The sequence below is a fragment of the Cynocephalus volans genome, chromosome 2, assembly GCF_027409185.1.
Source record: "Cynocephalus volans isolate mCynVol1 chromosome 2, mCynVol1.pri, whole genome shotgun sequence".
NCBI lineage: Eukaryota > Metazoa > Chordata > Mammalia > Dermoptera > Cynocephalidae > Cynocephalus > Cynocephalus volans.
Genome location: NC_084461.1, coordinates 153,102,906 through 153,127,727, shown reverse-complemented (window position 1 = coordinate 153,127,727; position 24,822 = coordinate 153,102,906). Strand labels below are relative to the sequence as shown.

Genomic DNA, 24,822 nt, shown 5'->3' with positions numbered 1-24,822 from the left:
GGAGTCAGTCAGACCTCGGCTCTCAAGTCCACGTCACCTCACCAGAGCCTCCATGTCCCCATCTTTAAAATGGGCCAGCCCTCCCAGGATTATATACTCATTCAGTGACACAGATAAATGCACTTCAGGAGCCACCAAGTGTGAGCCAACGTCAGGGAGTGTTGTGATTGCAGTCTGGGGAAGCCACAAGATATTTGTACACAAAGCAGCCAGGACTCACCACAGTCCAGCATGTAATCAGTACCTTCATTATGTGGTTCCAACTGCAAAAGCTGCAGGATTTCAGAGGAAAGCAGGGGGGATGGCCAGTCACTGCTCTGAACCAGAAAAATAAGGGGGGATCAGAAACTGGAGATGGGGGAGGGAAGTGCTTGCTCTTCTTCCTCTAGGACTCTCTGGCTCAAACATGGAAAAGGTTAGTCCCTGGGATTTGCTGCAGAGCAGGAGCTACCTAAAGGCTGATTTTTAAAAAATCAGTGAGCCCTTTCAGTCAGCATCCTTCACCCCAGAAAGATGGAACAGTGGACAAGGACTAGGGAAGATACCTTACTAAACCATCTGCCCACCTCACATTGTTTTTCTGATGTAGGTCTGGGGCAAGTTGCATTGGGGGGGGGAGGGGGTTGACTTAAAATTAGAACCTGACTCAAAAAATCATGTAGGGTCAGCAACCCAAGTGTCCATCAATGGATGAATGGATAATCAAAATGTGGTACAGTATATACATATAATGGAATGTTATTCAGCCTTAAAAAGGAAGGAAATTCTGGTATGTGCTACAACATGAATGAATCCTGAATGGATGAACATGCTGAATGAAATCAGCCAGACACAAAAGGACAACTACTGTATGATTCCATTTATATGAGGAACTGAGGGTAGTCAATTCATAGAGACAGAAGGTAGAATGATGATGGAAGTGGGGAGGGGAAGGGGAGTTATTGTTTAATGTGCACAGAGTTTTGGTTTTGCAAGATGAGAAGACTTCTGTCGATGGACAGTGGTGATAGTAGCACAGCAGTGTGAATGTATTTAATGCCACTGAACCATATACTTGAAAATGGTTAAGATGGCCAATTTCACAAGTATATGAGGGTACTTCAAAAAGTTCATGGAAAAATAGAATTAGAAGATAATACAAATCTTCCCATGAACTTTTTGAAGACCTCTCGTATTATGTGTATTTTGCCACAATTAAAGTTTTTTTAATGGGGGAAATAAACATGTAGGATCAAAATACTTCTGAAACCCTATAGGAGGTGCCACATTGGAGACCTCCATGTGTCTCTCTGTTGGTCTATCCATGTCCAATAACCCTGCAAAGTTGACACATTACTTTTGAGGGTGGAGATGGTGAGCTTTTAAGGGGCTGGTTATATAGAGAATACAAGACATGTCCCTTCTGCCCCAGACCCCAGACTCATGCTCAGCATGGTGAGAAGGCACATGAGAGGAACCAAGGAACTGAGGCCTTCTAGGAGAGAACAGAGACCTGCTTCACTGCAGAGCATGTGCTGGTGGGGTGATTTGGCTGGCATTAAATATTGCTATTTAAATTCATGAATATGCAGGTGTGCGGTCCCTCCACAGTTGTTTGTAATTAAATGTGTGCAGGAACTGACTCTACTGTACTCACCTCTGTGTCCCCATCACCTCTGTCCAGGACCTGGGCCAGAGGGGGCTTAGTAAATATTTTTTAAACTGTGCTCTTTGTTCATTATGGAGCCATATCTTAGTTTCAAATCTTTTAATAAGCAGGATGTACCTTATACTTCTCTTGTATTTGGCACAAAACCAGTGCAGTGCTGGACACAAAGAATGCCTATTGAACCACTGAATGAGTCCCTGTTGGTAGACAAACTGACACCACAAATGCCTTGCCCCACTTTGTGTCCTCCACCCACCTCCTTATCCAGTCTGTTGGCAGACACAGTGGAGGTTCCTTCATGACCCAGCTGATGAGCTGCTGTGGCAGATTAACATGGAATTGGCCAGTGGGAGATCTGGGATGTTTCAACTTTTCATTAACCTGGAGGCTTCTAACCTCTATCCAAATCATAAAATAGTCCCTTTACTTTAACGCTTCAGATTTGTGAGTCAAGACATACATGCAAGCATGTTGGAAACAACTAGATGTTTACTAGTAGGCGACTGGTTGAATAAAGTGATACATCTATACAGTAGATGCCCAATGTCCGGTATAGAAGATGTTGTAGAAGAATAATGATACGGCATGAAGTTCACAATTTACTGTTAAGTGAAAGCATGAGTTTACAAAATAGCATGTACAATATGGTCTTTTTTGTGTAAATATTTATATATTATTTGTCCAAATACACCTAAAATATACATATACATGTTTGTGTATATGTGTGTGTGTGTATGTGAGTGTTCCCCAAGCCAGCAGCATCAGCAGGAAACTTGTTAGAATTGCACACTTTCAGACCCCACTGCAGACATATTGAATCAGAAAGTTTGAGATGGGGCCCAACGATCTTTGCTTTAACAACCCGTCCTGGTGATTCCGAAGCCTGAGAACATCAGAAGTTTGAGAACCTCTGGCATGTGGCATTCCTGACACCCTCTCCTTCCTTTGGACTCACCTGTGTCTCTCTCCTCCAGGCCCTGATCCAGCTGCCCCCCTATATCTCTCAGTGTGATGAGGTGCTTCAGTTCTTTGAGACAAGGCCTGAAGACCTGAATCCCCCCAAAGAGTAAGTTGGTTTGTGGACCTCCCCAGATTGTGTCCTCACAGCCCTCCCTGCTGCTGGTCCAGCCAGCCCCATAGGAAAGCAAAGCAAAAATCAAGCTGGATTTCATGGATTGAGCCCCTGCAAGACCTTACTTCATTTGGTCCTCACAGTTGCTAAGTGGGTAATGATAGTCCCATTTGGCAGGTGAAGGAAACTGGCTGAGGGCCTCTGCTGTAGTCCCATAGTACTCTGCACTTACCCACAGCACTTATCCAAGTATATTAGAATTGGGTAGACTGTGAGCCTGTGAGGCAAGGACTGGGCATTAGATTCATCTCATTGTCTGGCCCATGGAGGGAGGTATGCCCAGGAACTATTAGGGATGTGAATGAGTGACTGACACCTGCTCAAGGTCCCATTGCCAGTGCGTAACAGAGCCAGGATTTGACCCTGATCAGAGAGGCTCCAAAGCTGTCCTAAATGTCCACCACCACCCTGCCTCCCTGTGGCTGCTCCCTACAGTGGACAGGCAGCACACCCGGATGCCTATCACTTCATATTCAGCAGCCACAGCCACACAGGGCACACTGCATACTGCACAAAATCTAAGCGCCACCTGCCCTCCAGCGTTTACACACCAACATGCTGCCAGTCTGAAACACTGATATACACAGTGTTTTTCAAAAAGTGCTTTTCTGGAAAAGGCGCCAGGCGTATCTGCAGAAAGAAGGGATCTGGCTAGTGGAAAAATCACAGTAGGAAAAGGAGACCAGCCTACAGGTGCTGGAACCATGCTGGGGTCACAGGAGCAAGAGTCAGCAGAGTTTGGTGTCCATTTGGGCACTATCAGGAAGCACTGGTGCCAGCCAGGCTCTGTTACAAAAGTGGGAACTTCTCTTCTTAGCTCTGAGCTTACTGATTGCCCAACACAGCAATAATAACCTAGGCTTAGGTTTGTTACATGATCACAATATGTTGGGTAGCATGCTGAGCACTTTACATACATCAAGATAGAAAGACACATGTTGCTTTTTGGAAATGTATCTGTTGGAGTCACAAAACTCATTTTTAGAATAAATTTGTAAGGAGAAAGCATCAAAGAATTTTAACAAGTGAAGTCGGGCCATTTATATATATACATATGTGGCAACATCCAGAGTCAAGTTTAGAGGTCACAGACCTCTAGGGCCGGCCCGTGGCTCACTCGGGAGAGTGCGGTGCTGATAGAGGTCACAGACCTCTGAGTGATCACTCAGGACTAATGTTTTAACTACCACACAGAAGAGTAAACTTAACTTACTACAATAAATCTCTATTCCAATAAATACCATTTCCTGCAACAAGCACAGAGTAAGTAAATACAGCTTCTCATAGTGAACACACAGAAGCATGTGGCTTTGGAATCAAGGAAGACATTCCGTAAGAGACAACAGTAAATGTTTTGAGTTAGATCACAAGAAAATGTCAAGCCAACATAGGAGCCAAGACAGTTTCATGTAGTGAAAAATAATAATAAAAATACAGAATAAATATAAATCTGGTAATACTGGGTCTTTATAGTCTGTACTGGCTAATGTTTGAGTTCTTAGTGTCTTTAAAGTGTTTGTGTCTGGTAAATATTTCCCAGCATTTATCAGCATCACAAGACAATGAAATATTCTCAAAGCACCTTTGTCTACAGTCCTGGACTTTCAGGATTAAACTGCCAGCTCAGGCTCATAGCCTCTGGATTCAGTTATTATTTCTAGACAAGATGAATCAAAAGACTGGAGCTTATCGTGTTCCATTTCCACTTCATTCTCTCACAAAACTTTCAGATAAAAAACCGTCATTCCCATTTTACAGATGAGGAAGCTGAGGCTCAGAATAATAAAAGAGACTTGCCCGAGGTCACACAGTTTGGAAGAGGTAGAAGTGAATTTTCCCAGTCTGAACCTAAGCTCTGTGCAGCCTCTGTGTATGGTACACCCCTTTAATAGAAAAGAGCCTGGGTTCAGAATGGGTATACCCAGGTTCAGAGCCTGCCTCCACCACTCACGCACTCCTAGCCTCAGGTCTCCTCACTTTGCCGCAGGGCTTCAATTTACTCCACTGTGACAAAGGATTAGCAGCATTCATCAGGGTAACAGTGAGGGTTAAATTCTAAGAACATGCCAGCTGCTCAGAAAGTGGAGGCTCATTGTATTGTTTCTCTCTGAATGCCCAGACATGGCTGTTTTTATTCCAACTCTACCTCTTACTGGTTGATCAAGGTGCACAGCTTGATACGCCCTCAGATTGGAAAGTGGCTTGACCGTTGTCTTAGTCTATTCAAGCTGTCATTAACAAAAATCCCACAGACTGGGTGACTTAGCAGAAATTTATTTCTCACAGTTCTAGAGGCTAGGAAGTCCAAGATCAAGGTGCCAACCATTTCAGTTCCTGGTGACGGCCACTTCCTCATTTACAGATGGAAGCCTTCTCGCTGTGTCCTCACAGGGTGGAGAGAGAGAAAGAAGCCAGCTCTCTCATGTGTCTTCTTATAAGGGCACGAATCTCATCATGGGGGCTTCACCTTCATGACCTAATCACCTCCTCCAAGGCTCCATCTCCAACTACCATCACCCCGGGGGTTAGGGCTTCAACCTATGTATTGGGAGGACACAGACATTTAGTCCATAACAAGCAATCTCAAGCTTGGTGAGCTTGGGCGGGTTGTTTCCTGTTCCTGTGCCTCAGTCTCTTCTTTTATAAAGTGGGCCTAATGACACCTCCCTCACGTCATTGCTTGGGGACTCAAATGAGAAGATGTAGAGAAAAGCACTGGGGAAGTGCTCTACAAATCTTACTTATTGCCCAAGGACAGAAGGAAAAAGGAACACTGGCCGCCACCATCAGAGGAGGAGTATTGGTCATGGCATGTGTTCATTGGGCTGCTGGGTTCAGTGGTGTCTAAATTTTCTTCTACCTCGTTTCAGTGTCCCAGAGATCTTAACTTTGGGAAGCAGACCATGGGCCACTTGGAGATTCTAATAGAAGTTTTCTTTCCTCTCCCATAGTTTCAGGAGGTTCCTATTTGTGCAGAACCCCACAAATGTTAATGCTAGGATGTCTTTGGCCTCCTCCCTGGCCAGGGTGGTCAAAGTGGGTCCCCAGCCTCTGAGCAAGCGTCAGACCATCATAGACACACCAGTGGAGGAGGGTTAGGCCAGGGGTGGCCCACTGTGATTTGGAAGAGTCCTGTCATCTTTATTCAGAAGGAGGGACACTAGGACCAGGGTGGGAGCTGGCCCTCAAGAGGAGTATGATGGCATTGTCACGCTCTCTAGCTTCCTCTCTTTGGTGGCTGTGGCAATTCTCCCTGCTCGTTCACTGGCTGGGGCTTGTAGAAATAGCACAGGACTAGGAGTCTTTGACCTGGTGTTCTGTCCAGCCAGGAGTGCTGGCGTTGTTCGTCCATTCAGCAAATAGGTATAGAGGGCCTGTCAGGGCAAGCGCCAGGCCCAGTGCCAGGCACCAGGACACAGGGATGAGCAGGACAGGCACAGGCCATGTCTGCAGGGAGCTTATAGTCTGCTGGCAAGGCAGCCAGTGTTCCACAGACACTGACATGGTTGACAGATGTAAAGGGATCATTATTCATTATTTCCTGTGAATTCTAGCCTATATTAGTGTCTCGCATATCACCGTTAAGGAGATGTGCTGTGTTCACTGCCATCCAGACTTCTCCCCAGTTTTGGTGTGTTTCCCTTACCGCTTACTGCCAAGCACTTTCTGCTCTATGTCTATGGCTCAGGGGACCCAAGAAGTGGGACAGGGATCTCTGCTATACCCGACAAGGTAGGCTTCAGGCTCTGTGCAATGTGGGGGCCTAACTCCTGTTTTTAGACTATGTAGCCCCTTTCAACTCCTCCCCAGGGCCCTCCATTTTACGAAGATATGGATATACCGGCCCCAGGGTCCCAGAGAGTTTATCAGGCAAAGGAAGAAAATTAAGAGGATTTGTATCTTTTTTAAGAAGTCTGGGCACCTGGGGTTGATTTGGATTTCATTCATTCACTGGTATGGGATGGAGAATCAGTTTCCTAATGGAATAACTCATGTCAATACACACGTACTGACTCATCACTCTTTCCCACCCCATTCTTTCCTGTACAGAGAGCACATTGGGAAAAAGAAATCTGGTAAGAATATTTTCTGTTTCCATCTCTTCATTCTGTATTCAGCATACTCCTATTGAATACCTACTATGTGCCAGGCCCTGGGTTCCACACTGGGCATATAGTAATGGGAATTGATGGATGGATGAGTGGATGGGTTGATGCTTGATTGATTTGTTGATTGATTGGTATCCCACTCTATTTCCAAGGAAAAGGATTTGAGGTTGTTTCATCCTGTACCAAAAAAATTATATATAAAATGGATGAGACTTGGTGTCTTTCCCTGTGAATGCCTTCATGGAGTTGGGGAGACAACTCCAACTCCAGGAGTTAAATACTTTTGTTCGGCTTTATGAAAAGTAATGTGATGGCTCAGAGCAAAGAGCATTCTTCTCAGGCATTGGGAAGGGGTCAGAAAGGTGGAACCCTGAGTCTTGAAGAATGAGCAGGAGCTTTCCATACAGTGAAGGACATTCTGGGCTGAGAGGCAGGCTGGGAGGCTCAATGTGCAGGAGATTTGGGCCTAATCCACTTGACATTCTCAGCACCTGGCCCCAGCTGCCCTCAGCCACTGTTTCTGGCAGTGATAAAAGCATATCAGGCAGTTCCCAAATTCCCTTCCCCCCTAAAGCCAGTTATCTTCCTAACAATCTTTCCATTCCCCGGACAATACAACTCTTCTATTGAAAGCAATCACGGAAGAAAAGGAAGGTGGGAATTTGGGTATGCATAGAGGAACCCTTGAGTTCCCACAGGCCTGGGGTTTATAAACTTAGATTAACAGCCCAACTTCTTCCCACCACCCAAGTTCATCACCCACATCTGCAAAGACTAGCCCATCCCATACGTGAAGCCAATGTGGGCTTATAACTTCCAGAACTCTAAGTTTCTTAATTTTCTAGGATGCCAGGAAGTTTGAGAAGGTTGACGAGGATAAAGGATGCCTCCTCTTATGGGCCTCAGTTTCCTTATCTGTAAAATGGGGATGATAACAGTAATCTGCCTTGTAGGATTATTATAGGATTTATAATAATATGTGTGAAGCACTTAGAACAGTGCCTGGCACATTGTGAGTGATAGATGTTTACTGCTGTTTTTATTACTACTGCTACTATTACTTAAAGCACATGGTATCCCAGACCAGCTTCAGTAGCAATTCCAAATTCAACACCTCTGGTCCCGTTACCGCCCCCTGGGTACAGGGCCTGTGGTCAGCTTTACAGACCCAGTGGCCATTCTTGGAGGGAAGAATGAAGAGGAACTTGATCTCTTTGTCTCAAGGTATGGTGTCTGGAACTAACTCTGGTCTTTTCCCAACCAGTCTGTTTACAGCTCTACTTTCTGGTTTAATAGATACTGGCCAGAGCCGTGGTATCCTGCTAAAGCTGCAAATAGTTCTTGAGCCCTGAGGATAATTATATGTTTCTTAGAAAAGAGCAGAGCTGCCACTCTGGGACTGGTCATGGAGTTTCTGGTTTTGAGTGTGTAGAGACTTTCCCTGGAAGGCATGGGTGGGAGGGAAGAGAGGAAAGAGACAGCTCTGGTTTGTGAAAACAAGTGTCCGGTCAGAACAGGCTTGATGAGGGGACTTGTCTGGAAAAGAGAGAAGAAGCTCTAATTTGTGGTGACCGTTATTACATCATTCACCTGCAATGATGGGGGATAGATTTATTTATAGTTCAACTGGGCGGAAAATAGCATCTTTCTTCATTCAGACCAAGAACCTCTGCCGGGATTAGCCTTATTTTTTATGTGAACTTTTAACATTTCCTTTATTTTAGAATCAGCCTTCTTGGTTGAAATTTAAAGAGATTTAAGGTTGACAGACTAACTCCTGAGATTTCTGTGCCAGAACTCTTGAGTTAGAGAGGACTTATCTGTCCCCAGCATTTTCAGTCATGATTGGCTGGCTCCTGAAGACTTTGGCTAGTGTGGTCTCAAATTCTGCTCACCCTGCAGGGAAAGAAATGTTCTCATAAAAATTTAATAGATCATCTGATTATTTAAGGAGTTTCTCTCTTCCTGAAAATTTGATGTACATATTCTCTTATTTACTGACTCTCAACAAGCCTGGCAATATAGTGAATTTCTGGGAGGAAAATCTCATTTTACCATTACTCGTCATTTTAAAAATTCAAGACATGTTATTATGAAGAAAAAAATGCCCAGTTAGAAAACTTCTGTGGTAGATTAGGCACCATACCTCTTAAGAATATTTTATAGTTCTTAATGATAAAATTGCCCTTCCACTGTGAAATCTTCTCTCTCCTGACCTCTTCCGTCTCTCATATTTCCTGCTGGGCCATGATAATGATACTCCTTGCTTAGAAATCCTTTGATTTCACACTTGGCACCTCTAGAATTTAGCCGTGAGGCCTCAACTTTTGGGTATTTGGGACTCATGCGTTATACTCATAGAGCTTGGCCGCAATATCATACTCCACCAGTAGGTGTCTCTACTTAACACCTAAATGGCCTGAAGCCTGGGTTGATACTCCTGTTAGATCAGATGGATTGGGTTCTTTTTTTCATCAGTTTTTATAAGTTGAGTGCTCTAAGTAAAATGAAAGCAACTTTCTCTGGAAGAAGTTGTGCTGAAAAAGCAACTCCATGCACTCTTCTCTGAACCACTTCATGGCAGAGAACTACAGTCTAAAAGCCCCAGAGAGGGTTTTGGAGGAAGTGCCAGCCCTGAGCCCTGTGCCAGTCTCTGATCTGCTCATGACAGCCCAGAGTCCTAACCTTTGCTCTCTGCCCTCCTCATTTCCTGGCTTTGTGTCTTACTCACAGTAAGTCCTGTGATTCCCTGACCCTGTCACTGCTCAGAGTTCTGCAAAATCCCATTGGCATACTGGTTAGATTTCATGAAGAAATGAACAGACCATTCCGTTCATCTGAGTCCTTAAAATTGTATGTGGTACAACTGTGCCACCATCAGGTGTTAAAACTGGGTGGCAACAGGTAAATTTTAGCCAGAGTAACTCTACTTAACTGGATTCTGACTCAATTGAAGCCTCCATTCCTACTCATAGGCAGGAAGGAGTAGTCTTTCGTTGCTCATAAGACAGTGTTTAAAGACAACTTTCAGCACTGTCTGCTCCCAAGAGGAGGCCTAGAGCTTGTGTAGGGCAGGAAGGGTTTCTAGAAGTCTCCATTCATCCTTTGTTCATTCACTCCACAAATGTCTGTTGAGCACCTGTACTAGATGCTGAGTGAAGAAGACAGACACGGGTATTCATTAAGTATTTATTAAGCACCTGCTATGTGTCTGGCAGTGCTCTAGGTCTCCAAAGAATGCAAAGGCTCTTTCCCCATTCTCCTGCCTCCTCTTCCTCTCTCAGTCTCTGCTTTATGTCACCTCCTCAGGAAGCTCTTGCTGACCACCCCATTTAATATAACATTGTCTTTCCTATTCATTCTCTGTCCTGGCTTCCTGGTTGTTCCCAGCAATTCATTTATCACAAACTAGTGCTTATATAATTCTCTATACTTATCGATTATATGCACTTGTGCATGTGTCTGTCTTTCTGACTAGATTTTGTTTCTTGAGGCTGGGAGTCATAGCAGTTTCATTCACTTTTGTATGCATAGCACCTAATAGAGTGTCTGGAACATAACTGGTGACTTCACGAGTTAATAGTTGAGTGATTTTGGGTGGATGATGAATGCATGTTTAGTTGGATAGATGTTGGAACGATAGATGGTTTAATGGATGGTGGATGGACAGATATTTGGTTAGATGAATGATGGATGGATGGATATGAATGAATGAGCTTTCCCAGTAGGTTGTCAGCTTCTTCAGGGCAGGTACCATATCTTAATCAACTCTGAACCCCCAATACCTGCACACAATAGGTACTTGGTAAATTTCGGTGATTGAGTAAGTGAATGAACGAAATGAATGAATGAGACCACCCTTGGGACAAGTCCTATAACAGCTTTTTTCTCTATCTGGAATGTCCTCCTGACCCACCCTATTCCCCAGCTCCTATTTCTTCATGCATGGGTGCTGGCCAGCCGTGATGTCTGATTGCATTTGCTGTCCCTAGGGGGTGACCTGACCTCAGTGGACCCCATGGTCCTGGAGCAGTATGTGGTGGTGGCAAACTACCAGAAGCAGGAGAGCTCAGAGATCAGCCTCAGCATGGGGCAGGTGGTGGACATCATCGAGAAGAACGAGTCAGGTAGGTATCTAAACCACACTGTCACCGAGTCCCTAGGACAGGAAACCCTTGGAAACTCAGAAACTGCACTAATCAATCCAAGCTGGTCAGTTCCCACAGATCCAGCTGAGGACCTCCTAGAAAGCTTCCCCTGTTTGATCCCAGTGCTCACATGTCCCACTTGCTCACGACTCGTCAGCATCCTGTTGGGTCAGATGTTACTGATTTGTTCTGAGGTTCACATTTCATAAACATTCCTTCTGGTTTTAAAGCACTCGTAGAGACAGTCGAGAATTCCACTGGAAATTTGCTCCTTTGATTTGCCTTTGACTACTACCCATGGGAGTCTTCAAGAAGGCTCTATCAGCTCTGGGCTCTGGTAGGACAGACACACAACCTGTCTCCTCAGCCCACCTGCACATCCCAGGAATCACTGGTCACATACACTGGCTGTGTCTGGGACAGAATATGGTACGACCGAGACACTTAGCCTGGATTTCCATCTGAAATCTGCATTTTGAGCCATCTAGGTTGCTTCATTTCTCTGACCATCAATTTTCTCGTCATTTCTCTGACCATCAATTTTCTCGTCTATAAAAGATAGAAAACTTCTGTTCCAAGGAGGTACTACAAGAATTAAATGAGATGATGTATAGAGTACCTAAACTCATGCTTGGCCAACAGTAAGTGCTCAAACAATGTGGGTTTCTTTCCCTTTGGCCTTCCTTAGCCACAAAGCAGCCATATCACAACACTGAAGACAAAAAGCAGGGGGCAGGGAATGAAAAAGCAGCATAAACACACTAGGTTTGTTGTGGCTAAAATGTGAAATCAGCCAGTAATACCATTAGTGGGCCAATCTCTGTGATACCCCAATGGCTAGTTCAGATCCAAAGAATAGGGGGAAAATGATTTTTCTAGCATCGGCTGGTTCATGTTGCTGTCATGTTAGTCATGAGACCAGCATTAGCCAACTAAACCTTCTTAATTACTCAATATAGGAATTGTTATCCCTGCTTCACAGCCAAAAACCAAGACTCCAAGTGACTCTGTCACTCACCCAGGATCTCATAACAGGCTGCAGAGCTGGACTTTCAAACCAATTCCAGCTGTCCCTAAGGCCATGTGACTTTCTCTTTCCTGAAAATGAGAGTACGCAGATTGTGTGGTGTGGCTAGGACACACCATGGGGACATAAGGAAGGGAGCATCCCTCCCCTGGGCTGCCAGTTTGAGTGAAGTCAGGAAGGATGGGGTGCTGGGAAGAAGAGTAGGAGCCAGGGTGGGATGCTGTTATGTCCAGAGGGCAGCAAAAAGAAGGTGGGTGTGGATGGTCAAATCTTCAGGTAGCCAACAAACTTAGCAGCATTTAGTTTTCATTGTGTTTTACTTAGCCCAAGTGATGCATGTGTAAATTCTTCTTAAAACATTAGTGATAAGGGCTGACCAGTGGCTTAGTTGGTTAGAGAACAGCCTCGTAACTTCGAGGTCACAGGTTCAGATCCCCATACCGGCCAGCTGCCAAAAAAATTTTTTTAAAAAACAAAAAAAAACATTAATGATAAAGCAAAACTCTATTTTTTCTACCATGTTCAACCCTAATCCCTTTTCCAAGCCGCAGATAGCCCTTCTATTGGTTAGGTAAGAATCCTTCTTGATAATTTTATGTACACACATTTGTATGTATGTGTGTGTATACATACAGTACACACACACATATATACTCAAACATACATATACAAGGGTACTTCAAAAGTTCATGGAAATATGGAATTAAAAGATAATGCAAATCCTGTGAATTTTTTGAAGTACCCTCGTATATACAGATACACACACATATGTACATAGTATTGTGTGTGTGTGTGTATAATTTTGTGGGGGTTTTTTAAAACCCAATGGTGTCATTCTACACATTTTGATCTGCAGTGTGCTTTTTTTTTCAGTCAACATCTAGCTCTTACTCTTTTAAACATCTGCCTAGTATTCGATGTCTGAATAAGCCATTTTTCTCTAGTATCAACAGGGCTACACATCTGTGTGCACGTCAGTGTTTCTTTAGGTTAGATACTGCAGTGTGGAACTGCTGGGCCATAAAATACACATATTTTAAATTTTAAGATACTGCCAAATTACCTGCTTCCAAAACAGTGGCTGTTCCAATTTACTCTCCCCAAAGCAGTGCATGAAGCACTAGTGTAAGTGGGTAAGAGCTCAAAGACATCCTGGGTCCAAATTCTGGCTCTGCCACTTTCTATTTTTGTGACCTTGGGCAAGTCTCTGGGCCTCAGCTTCCTCATCTGTAAAAAGGGGACAGTAATAGTACCTACCTCATAAAGCGGTTGTGAGGATCTAGCAAGTCAGCAGTGGATGTAAAGCACTCAGGATAGTGTCTGGCTCATCTCGAGTGCTGCAGACAAGTTTACTGTTGTTGTCGTTATAATTTCCTTATTCCCATAAAAATATTTACAAATACGAATCCTTATGAAGGCATAGGACATATTTTCCAATTTCTGGTTTTCCATAGGTTTATCAACTATAGAGTTCCATTTGTTCACACCCATACAATTACCAGTCACTGTAACATGTATTTTAGAACAACATGTATTTATTATCTTAAAGCTCTTTAGGTCAGAAGTCCAAAATGGGCCTCACTGGCCTAAAATCAAGGTATTGATTGGTAGGGCTGCATTCCCTTCTGTGGGTTCTGAATAGAATCTTTTTCCTTGCCTTTTCCAGCTCCTGGAAGCCAGCTACATTCCATCTTCAAAGCCAGTGATGTTGTACCTCTTTGTGCCTTTCTTCCACAGCCACATCTCCCTCGGACTTCTTCCACCTCCCTCTTCCGTATTTAAGGATCCTTGGGATTACCTCGGTCCCACCCCAAATAATCCAGGATAATCTCCCCATTTTAAAGTCAGGAGATTAGCAACCTTAATTTCCCTTTGCCATGTAACAATATATTTGCAGCTTCTTGCGATTGGGACGTGGACATCTTTGGGTGGTAAAGGTGTCATTCTACCTACCACAGGCCCCAAGCAAGTCCTTCTTTTTAGGACTACCTGAGTCTGGGTGAGAGGCCTCTCAAGCAGTTACATCTGTAGCCAGATTTCTCTTGACATGAACAAATGCTAAGTCGGTGTCTCAGATAAGTTACTGGGGCAATGCCTTCAGTTTCAGATGGCCCTGGGAACAAATCACCATTCTGTCATAAGCCATGGGAACATGGACAAGTCTGTTCATATCTTTGAGCCTCAGTTTCCTCATCTGTGCAATGGGGAGGATAATGTAAAGATTACATAAGATAATGCAAGTGAAATAATTGGTGCTTCACACATCCAGTAACTTTGAATATTCTTTATTCTTATCATTTAGGATGACTTTTCCCTCCCCTGTCCCAGGCTCAGAAGCAAGTTTCTTGGTAGCCTGGGGTAGTTGTGTTCTACCAGTAAAATGGTAGCTTCTTAGCCTTATCCTGGTGTTAACTGATACAGTGACTGAATATATTATATTCTGCACCCCAGACCTCACACTTGACCCAACTAACGCCAGTCTGCACTGTCGTTTCCCCAGGTTGGTGGTTCGTCAGCACCGCTGAAGAGCAAGGCTGGGTCCCTGCGACCTGCCTGGAAGGGCAGGACGGGGTGCAGGATGAGTTTTCCCTACAGCCTGAAGAAGGTAGGAAGGAGTTCGAACCTCTGCGTGCTGGGGAGAACCTGCGCAGCTGTCGCCCCTACTGGGTTGCCTGCTCACCCCGTCCCTTCCCTTCAGCCTCTGCCTCCAAGTCTCAGTAGCTCGCTGGCTCAGGCTCCATAGTCTGTGAACATGAAGCCAGGCCATGGGATTAGGGCTGAAGGGCAAGCCTGCCCTTTCTTAGGAGCCTTTGGGAGCCAGCCTGAGTGAGCCTGGCCAAAGCTTCATGGGACCCCAGGAGGACCCTAGCCTGTTGCTGTCAGTGCCTCACTGTTTCTCCCTAGAATTATTCCTGTGGCCAAGATGCTGGAGCTGCTTCTGGTTCATTTGCGAGACATTTGACCCCATCTGTTTAAAGATCTCTGCTTTCTCTGTTAGTTTAAATGGCCAATACTGGGTGACCCCCTCCACCCACCCACACACATGCTTCTGTTTCCCAGGGAAACTTGCCTACAGGAGTCCTGAATGGTGATTCCTGCCATGCCAGAAATACTAAGGCTTCCAACCAACTCCCTTTACCCCCTAGAAACATCTCTAAAACTAGAATATGAGTTCACCTTCACTAATAAACACAGATTTGGGAGTCAGACAGACCTGAATTTTAATCTCAGCTGTCCCACTTACGGGCTGAGTGATCTCAGGCCAGTGACTTAACCTCTCTAAGCCTCAATCTTTTCATCTAAAAATGGAAATGATGATATCTGTATTATGGGATTTAAAAAAAAAAAAAAATCCCACATGCAAAGAATCTGGAACAATAAATAACCAGGAACAGTTATCATACCAGCCATACTTTCCCTAGGATTGAGTTTTTTTTGGCTTTTAGTTGACTATTTTGAGAAAGCATAAAGACACATTAAGTATATATTTATTAGAAAAGAGGGAGAACAGAAGGTTGATATTTCTATGTTCAAAGGTTAGCAAAAAAAATTGTATGTGGTTATGCATTTAGTTTTATTAGGGCCAACACCCTGAGGGTAAAATGTCTGCTGGTTTGCTCTGTGCTTGTGAGGGCCTCCAGGCACAAGGGGCTGGGCTAACACTAGGGTACTACAAGAATCGACTCAAATGAAGGGGTAGTGGTGTACTACATGGAAACTATAGCTCCCTCACACAAGTTAATGATGACCACTGTGGGCATGCCTCTGTAAGAGACCAATTATTGTCCCCATTTTACAGATTGGGAAACGGGCTCTGAAATATAGAGACTCTTGCCCAAGATTCTGCAAATACAAGATAAGAGAGAGACCACATTTTTTTAAGAGTTTGTTCATTTTTCTTCCCTCCACTATGAGGTTTTCTCTTAGTGCCTTTTTATAATCATGCTGGGAATAGAATTAAGTGTGCTGGATGCCTCTTCACTCAAATTCAAGGTTAATACTCAGGAACTTGGTCTTTCTAAGACACCTGGAGTTCCTGAGTGGGAACATAGGCTTGGTGCCCCTTTGCATCAAGACACTGGACGTGCTTTCTTCTTATTTCTGCCTTCTGCCCTTCCCCTCCACATGCTTCCCATCCAGTCTCATGGAGGTACTGGTCTTTGCCCCAGCCCATGGGCCGCCACCGGACTCTGGGGGACTTGTATGCCATCAGCTGGCGTCAAGGTGCCTACCTCGGAGTTTTCTTCCCCGTTTGGTGTTTGGAGCTGGGTTACTGCATCTGCATGAGCCTCCCTGCTCTGGGACTGCCCATGCCTGTTGCATGTGAGAAACAGTGATCTTGTCTGTCATGTGTGTATGTGTATTGGCATGTGGGTCTGGGAGGAGCGAGCTTGGGGTTTTTCTCCGCTTTGGGGTTCTCCTTGGATTTTTCCCATGTTGTGGCTTTTATAATGCTGAACCAGTGACCTATTTCTTTCATTAGGCTCATTTGAGTTGCAAGGGAAAGAAACCCATGTCAACCAGGTTAGGTAAAAAAGGAAGTATATTGACAACTAGCACTGAAAAGCCCAGGGTAGATCTAGCTTCAAGCATAGCTGGATCCAAGGGTCTGAAAATGTCATCAGGACCCGGCACTCTCTCGCCACCTTTCTGCTCTGTTCTCTACCTTTTTGGTACCATTCTCTCATGGTGACAGCAGTTCCAGGTACCATTCAGGGACATCCACAAAAGAAAGAGCTTCTCCTTCAACACAAGTCCCAGGATTGTTTCCTACTGACCCATTTGGGTTACTTGCCATTCCTGGATCATGGTGGCTAGAGGGATTGCAGCACTTTGCCAGGCAGGGTTACACAACCATCCTGTCCCTCCAGGAGGTGTTGAGCTCAGCCTCACCCAAACCATGTAGACCGAGGCTGGTAGTGCCACCATAGCAGGGCAAATAGATGCTAGAAAGGAAGCATCTGCAGGTGTCCATTGTACAGTCTACAAGGTCTTCCACCCTTAGCTTTGTTTGGAATCACTGAGCATCCCATGGATCTGAGAGAGGACCCCTTGGGTGGTAGAGAATCCTTGTGTGCAATGCAACCAAAGGGTGTGGGGACGCAGTAGTCCAGGACTCAGGACTGACTGCACTTGGCGTAGTATCCAGCAGTGCCCTGTTCTCTCCAGACCAAACAGGACTTCTGTGCATCCCGGGGGTTGAATTCTCCCCTCCCTGCTAAGCCCAGCACCCCACCCTGCGGCTTCCATGAATGAGGGTGGCAGCTGACTCTGCCGAGCACAGGATATATGCAACGTGAGTCAGCTCAGCCCCTGTGGAGCAGGTCAGCAGGCTAGATCAATAAATAAACAAACGCCCTGTGTGTTTCCGCCTCCCTCTGCACCAGCTGGGCAGGCCATGGACAGTCTGTGGTGTCTTCCTAAAGAGATAGAGTGCACTAACTTACTATGGACACCAGGCCACAGCTGGCTCAGTCACTTCCCTAGGGGCTGAAATGTAACCAAAACAGGAACGCCCTCCCCTCTCCTTGTTGGCCGCCCTGGGACATGCATCCATTTTTCTCCATTTCAGCAGCCAGGGCTGATGACATTGGGGATGGGAGCTGGTCCCTTGCTCTCTGGAGCACCCTGCCTGAGTGTGACAATGACCAGCCCTCCCAGCCGAGCCCAGGCCCTCAGGGGCTGCTGTGGGAGGGATGCAGCTGGAGGCAGGGAAGGGGGACCACAGAGAGTGGTGTGGAAGGCAATGAAAATTGAAGTTTCAAACATGGTTGGATCCAGGGGCTGGAACATAACGAAATATGAAGATCAGTTACCAGCTAGGTAATAAAATTGCTAGCTGTCCTTTCCTTGGTAGTGATTTCAACTTGGAACCATCAGCTGCCCAAGTTCAGCCTATCCCTGAACTCTCCACCAGCAAGACCTGGTGACGAGCCACAGAGGGTTTTAACCCCTTCTGTGTGAGCAAGGTGGCTCCCGCCAGGCCTTCAGGACTTGTTCAGGTACTACACATTGCCTAATTTACTAAACGGTTACTAAATATTCCAGGTACCGTGCCCAGTGCTGGAGACGTAGGAATGAACAAGACAGACAAACCCCTGCCTTCATGGAGTTCATATTCCAGCAGGGGAAACAGGCATGAAACACAATAAATAAGTAGATAATATGTTGTGTCAGAAGGTAATTCCAGGTATGGGCCAAAAATAAACCTGGGCAGGGGAATGAGGAAGCCATGGGTTGGGGTATTGCATAAGGTGGTCAAGGACGTGACCTAGAAGCACAAATTTGAGGAAGGTGAAGATGAATGTGCGACACTGAGGGGTTTCAGAGGGATTGAGACCTGCCCTTTGTTGTCCTGTGTCCTGTAGATGCTTGCACAGGGCCATCCAGAGCTACTTGGGGGTCTGGGAGGTGCACAGAAATCTCTGGAGGAAATCTTCCCTCTGACAGGCAAGGGCATTGTGTGGATCACAGTCAGCGTCCCGAGACTCTCATTGTCCTTTTCGTACTCCATATCCTTTTGTCCCCACAGAGGAGAAGTACACAGTCATCTACCCGTACACAGCTCGTGACCAGGATGAAATGAACCTGGAGAGAGGGGCCGTGGTGGAGATCATCCAGAAAAACCTGGAAGGCTGGTGGAAGATCAGGTACCTACGCTGCCTCCTGCTCTAGCTGGGTGGGTTTCAGGTCACGTGGGCTCCTGCTTCACAGAGGTCTGTAAGTGATTGCAGATGGGTGAAGTTTCTGCCTGAGCCATTAAAGGATACTTTTCCTCTGTGCTCTTTGGCCTCCTTCCCTCCCCATATCCTTCCCTAAAAGTTCATAATAAGCAGAACCTTGTCCAGACATGCCAAACTACAGATAGCAGTGGCTGATCTCTACCTCCAGATGTTCAGCAAGGCCAGTCTGCACTTCCAGACATTTCTTGTAAGCAGTAACTGGAGGTTGAGGCCACCTCGTGTGAGTGATCGTCTGCTTCGGCCCCACTCTGAGACCAATATGGTGCATAAACATCACATCAATAGTAACACATCCTAGGGCCAATAACTTGCCTTCATCCCTCAGAGTTCAATAGTAAAAGCAGGAAACCTGCATTTCAAACACTTCCTCAAAGCTCTTTCACCTGTGTGATGAAATCAGAACCTCATAGGTAGATGGGGTGCCTGCCAACTCATCCCACCTTGCCCGGTTTTAGTAATGTCTGGGGAACCCCTCCTTGATCACCCCAATAGGCAGGTTGTGGCCACAGGAAATTAGGGCTAGAGAGGAAGCCAAGGTCACTGTGACCTGCTGTCTGCGCCATGATGTATTGCAGGGCCACTCACACTGGCTGAGCATGTGGCACTGCATTCATTCATTTAGTCATTCATTCAACAAACACATACCAAGAGTCTATTTTGGACCAAGCCCTCTTCTGGGAACTGGGGAGTCAGCAGTGAACAAGACAGAAGTTCACACCAACAGGCACAGAAGACAAAGTCATAAACAATTATGGAGCAGGGTGGTTGGTGGTGTGTTGGAAAATGAAGGGGGACTTTGGAACACAGAAGAGGGGCTCCTCAGCCTGGGGAGGGGGTCTCAGAACTGAAATTTGAAAGAGTAATGATCATGATAGCAAACATACATTGAGTAATATGTTATTTTCCTGCATGACAAATTATCCCCAAACTTAGTGGCTCTGGAATTTGAGAGTGGCTTAATTGGACTCAGTCTCTTATGAGGTTGTGTTCAGGATGTCAGTGAGGGCTGCAGTCATCTGAAGGTTTGGTGACACTAAGAAGTTACAGAGCAAGAATGGGAGCTCATACTTTCTCATCCCTAAGCCCACCACTGCGTGTCACCTCTCTGCTTATGGTTCAGTGTCCCCAAACAATGAACTGTCTCATACTGAGGGTGTGGATTGTATGTAGCCTAACATTTTCTAATTAGGACATGCCCTCTCAGCAGATATTTTAAGATTGATAGACACTAAACTTTGCAGATCTCTACCTCCTTATAAATTTGATTCCTGTTGTAAAGGACCTTTTTTTCATTGAAACCCAGTGCTATTTAGTTCTTAAAGTGATGACAAGAGATTTGGCCCTGCCATGTATCATCTCCAGTCAATTGGGTCTATTCAGCTTTTCCCCAAATGTTTGGGCATCTATTTTGTGGGTTCTGGTAAGTGTTTAACAACCAGTTCTCTAAGGGAAAATACTTGAGTTATGGTGTTTGCCAATTGCCATGGTGTAAATACTCCCACCCTGGCCAACTTCAGGTTTTCAGTGTGATGTCATTAAATGTGGAATTGGGAAGATGTGCACAAGTGGCTCTCACAAGCTGGTGCGAGCTCTCTCCAGCACACCTCTGGCCCAGATTGACCTCTCTGGTCATTGCTATTAAACTGAATTCTGTCGTGTGCAGAATTAAGTGATTGTTAACTCATTTAATTCCCTTTGGGAGGGACAGTGAGCTGGTCTGTCAGGGTCTCAGTCACTCTGCAGTTCAGTGACAGCCAGCTGACCCTTGGCAAGCCCTGAACCCAGTCCCCAACCTGCTCCATTTCCATCTGAATGAGTTTAATCTACATTTAACTGATGTGGACAGAGCCCTGCCCTGTCTATGCCACCTGGGGCTGCTGGAAGGAGGCAGCAAAGCACAGAGATTAAGGGCACCAAGTGGTGCCCGACTACCTAGGTCTGAATCCATTTCTGCCACGTACTTGCTTGTAATCTTGGGCAAGGTACTAAACCTCTCTGTGCCTCAGTCTCCTTGTCTGTGAAACAGACCTCAATAGTACCTGTTACCTCCCAGGATTAGGTGGATTTGAATACATCAATAGCTATAAAGTGCTCAGGACAGCACTGACACAGTAAGTGCCCACTAAATGCCAGTTCTTGTTATCGTCATTGTTGTCATCATGACAGCAATGACTATAAGGGGATAACAACTGTAATCGTTTTGCATCTGCTCTCCCTGTGCCAGGCCCACTGGCAGTTTGTTCTCTTGCCCTTTTGTTTCCTCATTCAACTCACTGGCACCAGGGCTCTTAACATAGAGATGACTTAGCTGCAGTCTTTGCCCCCAGGAGCTTTCATTCTAATTGGGGAGACAGGATCACCACAGCCAAGTGTCATTGTGTGTTATAGGTGCTAGGATTGTGGTATGTGCAGGAGACAGCAGGGGCACCATAGAGAGAGGGCCTCATTCTCTGTTAAGCAAAGCCAGGAAAGAGGAGTAGGTGCTTGCCAGGAAGGAGATGGGGGAAGGGGCTTTTCAGAAAGAGGGTCGCCAAGAGCAGGGGCTTGGTGGGAGTGAAAGACAATAGTGCCCTTAGGAGACTGCAGGCTGGCAGGGTGGGTGGGACATACTGATTCTGTGAGAGGTGCAAGCAGAGGCCAGGTTGGAAAGGCCTCAGATGCCAAGCTGAGGGCTTAGGCTTCCTCAGGAGGTAGCGAGCAGTGTGCCCGCCTCTGGCCCTGGGCAGGGATGACCCAGCCTTCCTGCCATCAGAGACCTGAAGTGTGATCCACAGTAAAGCATGGCTTTTTCCCATGGCAGACCTGCCTGACCGGCTTCCTTCCTTCTCCCCCCAGGTACCAGGGCAAAGAAGGCTGGGCCCCTGCCTCCTACCTAAAGAAGAGCAGTGGGGAACCCTTGCCCCCAAAGCTGGGCCCTGGCTCATCTGCCCACTCGGGTGCCCTCGATTTGGATGGTGTGTCCCGGCAGCAGAACTCAGTGGGCAGGGAGAAGGAGCTGCTCAACAACCAGAGGGATGGCCGGTTTGAAGGTCGCTCAGTGCCCGAAGGCGACATTAAACAGAGTGAGTGACACCCACATGAGCTCCCAACAGCTGAGCGTCTACCATGTGCCAGCTCTGTGCCTAGAGCCTCCCGCATATTGTCCCTCATCCTCACAACAGCCCTGCTGCCCACCATCCTGTAGATAAGAAAACAGAAGCTCAGAGCCCCTGTGTAACTTGTTCCAGATCATTTAACCAGTGAGTTGCAGAATCTGAGTTGAGAGGCATGGCTTCTGTACCCTAGATCGTGTTTTTTCCACTACCTTAGGATGACTGAGCAACTGCTGTATGCCAGTAATCTTCTAATTAGTCTCACTGAGTCCTGTAACAACTTTGAGGGACTTATTACTTTTGTTTTACAGATTAGAAGTCAGAGAGATAAAGTGGTGTCCAAGGCCACCCAGCTATAAACAGTGGGGCCTGGACTTGAACCCAGGCAGTGCCTATGCTCTCTCCACTCCTCCACATTGCTTCATTTCTGAGCCAGAAGAAGCAAAGTGAACCCTGTGTTGGGTTTACTCCAACAACAGTACTTCACCCATCTTGATTTTCAAAGCCTCCCATATACATTTTGCCATTTAATGTTCTCAACACACCTGAGAGTAGGGTTCATTATTGTTGTCTGCATTGTACCCAGGACTCAAGCCTCAAGAACAGTGCCTGTGATCCTGTCCTAGTCATGCAGGGCAGGTAGAATCTTTTGAGAAATGACTTCCAACTACCCAAAGAGATGAGGTCACTGCCTCTCCCAGCTGTTTTTGCCAAGTGGCAATGAACTTGAGTCTCTCAACCAAGCTTCATGCTGTCTGCTTAGCTGCCCTGAGAAAACACTGACCAGGTTTTCTCACATGCCATGGCAGGATTTCTTCAGGCCAGCCCCAAGTTTCTGTGATTCTAATCTGTCATGGCCAAAAGCATAGGTGAATTCCCATTGCCACTAGAGGAGTAAATGAAAACCTGAAACCCCCTATCTTTGTTAATATGTGGGTTCAGATGCTGAAACAAAAACACCCTCACAACACACACACACACACACACACACACACACACACACACACACACACACACACACACACAAAATAAGAGTGGCTCAAATAATTTAGATGTTTATTTCTTTCTCACAGAACAGTCCATGTACATGTCCAGGGCTGATATGGCAACTCCATGTGGTCAGGAGTCTCGTGACACTGCATCTTTCTTGTGTTGCTCTCATCCACCTGGCCCAGGATGGCTTGCCACTAGTCCAGCCAATGAAAAGCAGGCAGGGAGAAGTGGAGCATGCAACTCAGAAGCTACATGCTTTCCATGTTCTCTCACATCCCATTTGCCAGAACTTAGTCATATGATAACATCTAGCTGCAAGGGAGTCTGGAAAATATAGTCTTTCTATAAGCAGCTAAAGGCTGCTTCTATGTATTCTAATAAAAGACAGAGGAAATGAGTATTTGAAGGCTTAGCAGTCTCCTCCACACCTCAATTGCCAAACTATCCCTGTGTGTGGACCCATGCTGAACCAGTTCTGGCAACATATGGGGTGACCTCCTCAAAAGGTTTAACCAGGAGTCTTGGACCACTGCAAAGTCATCTTTCTCCTGACTCTGAAACCCAGAGCTAGGGCAGCCCAATTCCAGAGTAAAAACCCACGAAGTCATCAGGCCATGTGTGTTTGGTTCAGTTTGCTTATGTGTGGTTTAGTCCGGATTTGTTCTAGAGCACAAAACAAAGCACACACCTACCGCATGCCAAGATCTTCACAGGTGTTGTTTACTTTCACCTGCACTGCTGCCCCTGGGAGGTAAACATTATGCCTGTTCTACCAGTAAGTGCCTTATGGCTCAGAGACAAATAATTTGTCCAATGCCAGAAGCCAGCAAGCCTCAGACCTAGGTCGGGACCCATCTCTGTGTTAGTCTGAAGCAAACACTTTTTGCCTTTCCTGGGAAGCTTTCCATTTTTGAGGACACAGCACAGTCTCCTTTCATTCCTGTGTAGGAAAGATCCAGGGAAAGCCATGTTGGTAGAGGGTCCTGAGCCAAGCATGAGCAGCTCCTTACCGATCAGGCTCTTCTTGTGGAAAGGGTTGCAACAGCATGCTAACTCTCGCACAGAGCATTATGCCAATCTTCTGCAGGAGGGAGTAGATCTTCCCCAGCATCTACCTCAGGAATTTTATCTGTAGACCTCTGCACATGAGTGAAATAAGGTCTCGTTTCTCCATAGGATCACCAAAGATGAGGCAGAGACCTCCTCCTCGCCGGGATATGACCATTGTAAGTGGATCCTTGCTACCTGGGAGCTGGTCCTTGACCTGATGGCTGTCAGGATGTCTGCTGGCCCCTCACCCTTTCCGAAGATGCTCTCAGTCCTGTCTGCACAGCAGCCTTGTGAAGCAGGCTGTATGAGTCCTAGTCCCATTAACAGGTGGAAAGACTGAGGTCCAAGAAGGTGAAACAGTTTGCCCATGTTACAGAGTGTACTTGTGACAGTTAGGCCTCAGAACCTGCTCTCTGCTTCCTGAGCCCACTTCTTTTTGTCTTAGACCGGTCTTCTCAAATAAGGCAACTTGAGGCCTGAGCTTGGATGATGCACAAATATGGTTTGTGGTGCCATTCTGATATTCCACTTTTAACTCCATCTTTTAATTCTGTAGGTACCTTTTTAGCCAATTCTTTGAAAAACAGGCTTTTTTTTAGTGTCTGCAATTCATTGAGCAGCTCGAGGGTGCCGTGCAGTATGCTGGGTACTTCACTACCTTAACTTATTTAATACTTGCAGTGACTCCCTACAGGTAGAGACTCTATGCCCATCCTACAGAAGATAAAATTGAAGCTCCAGAAGGGCAGATGGTTTGCCCAGGGTCACACCCATCATCAGAATTTCCAACCCAGATGGGTCTGACTCACAAAGCTATGTTCTTTTCCCCAACGCTTGCTGCCTCCTATTTCAGAGAATATCGTCTTACCCCAAATTTCCC

The 24,822-nt window shown here is 45.9% G+C and overlaps 1 protein-coding gene across 1 annotated transcript in view; it reads left to right on the top strand.

Moving 5' to 3' along the window:
* SH3PXD2B (SH3 and PX domains 2B) overlaps positions 1 to 24,822 on the top strand; it is a 98,036-nt gene that overhangs the window by 61,510 nt on the left and 11,704 nt on the right. Inside the window, exons 5-11 of the mRNA XM_063087512.1 lie at positions 2,623 to 2,714; positions 6,831 to 6,856; positions 10,882 to 11,016; positions 14,565 to 14,669; positions 18,597 to 18,714; positions 21,643 to 21,869; positions 24,069 to 24,118. Of these exons, the coding sequence (XP_062943582.1) occupies positions 2,623 to 2,714; positions 6,831 to 6,856; positions 10,882 to 11,016; positions 14,565 to 14,669; positions 18,597 to 18,714; positions 21,643 to 21,869; positions 24,069 to 24,118 (753 nt within the window). The remainder of the gene's footprint in view (positions 1 to 2,622; positions 2,715 to 6,830; positions 6,857 to 10,881; positions 11,017 to 14,564; positions 14,670 to 18,596; positions 18,715 to 21,642; positions 21,870 to 24,068; positions 24,119 to 24,822) is intronic.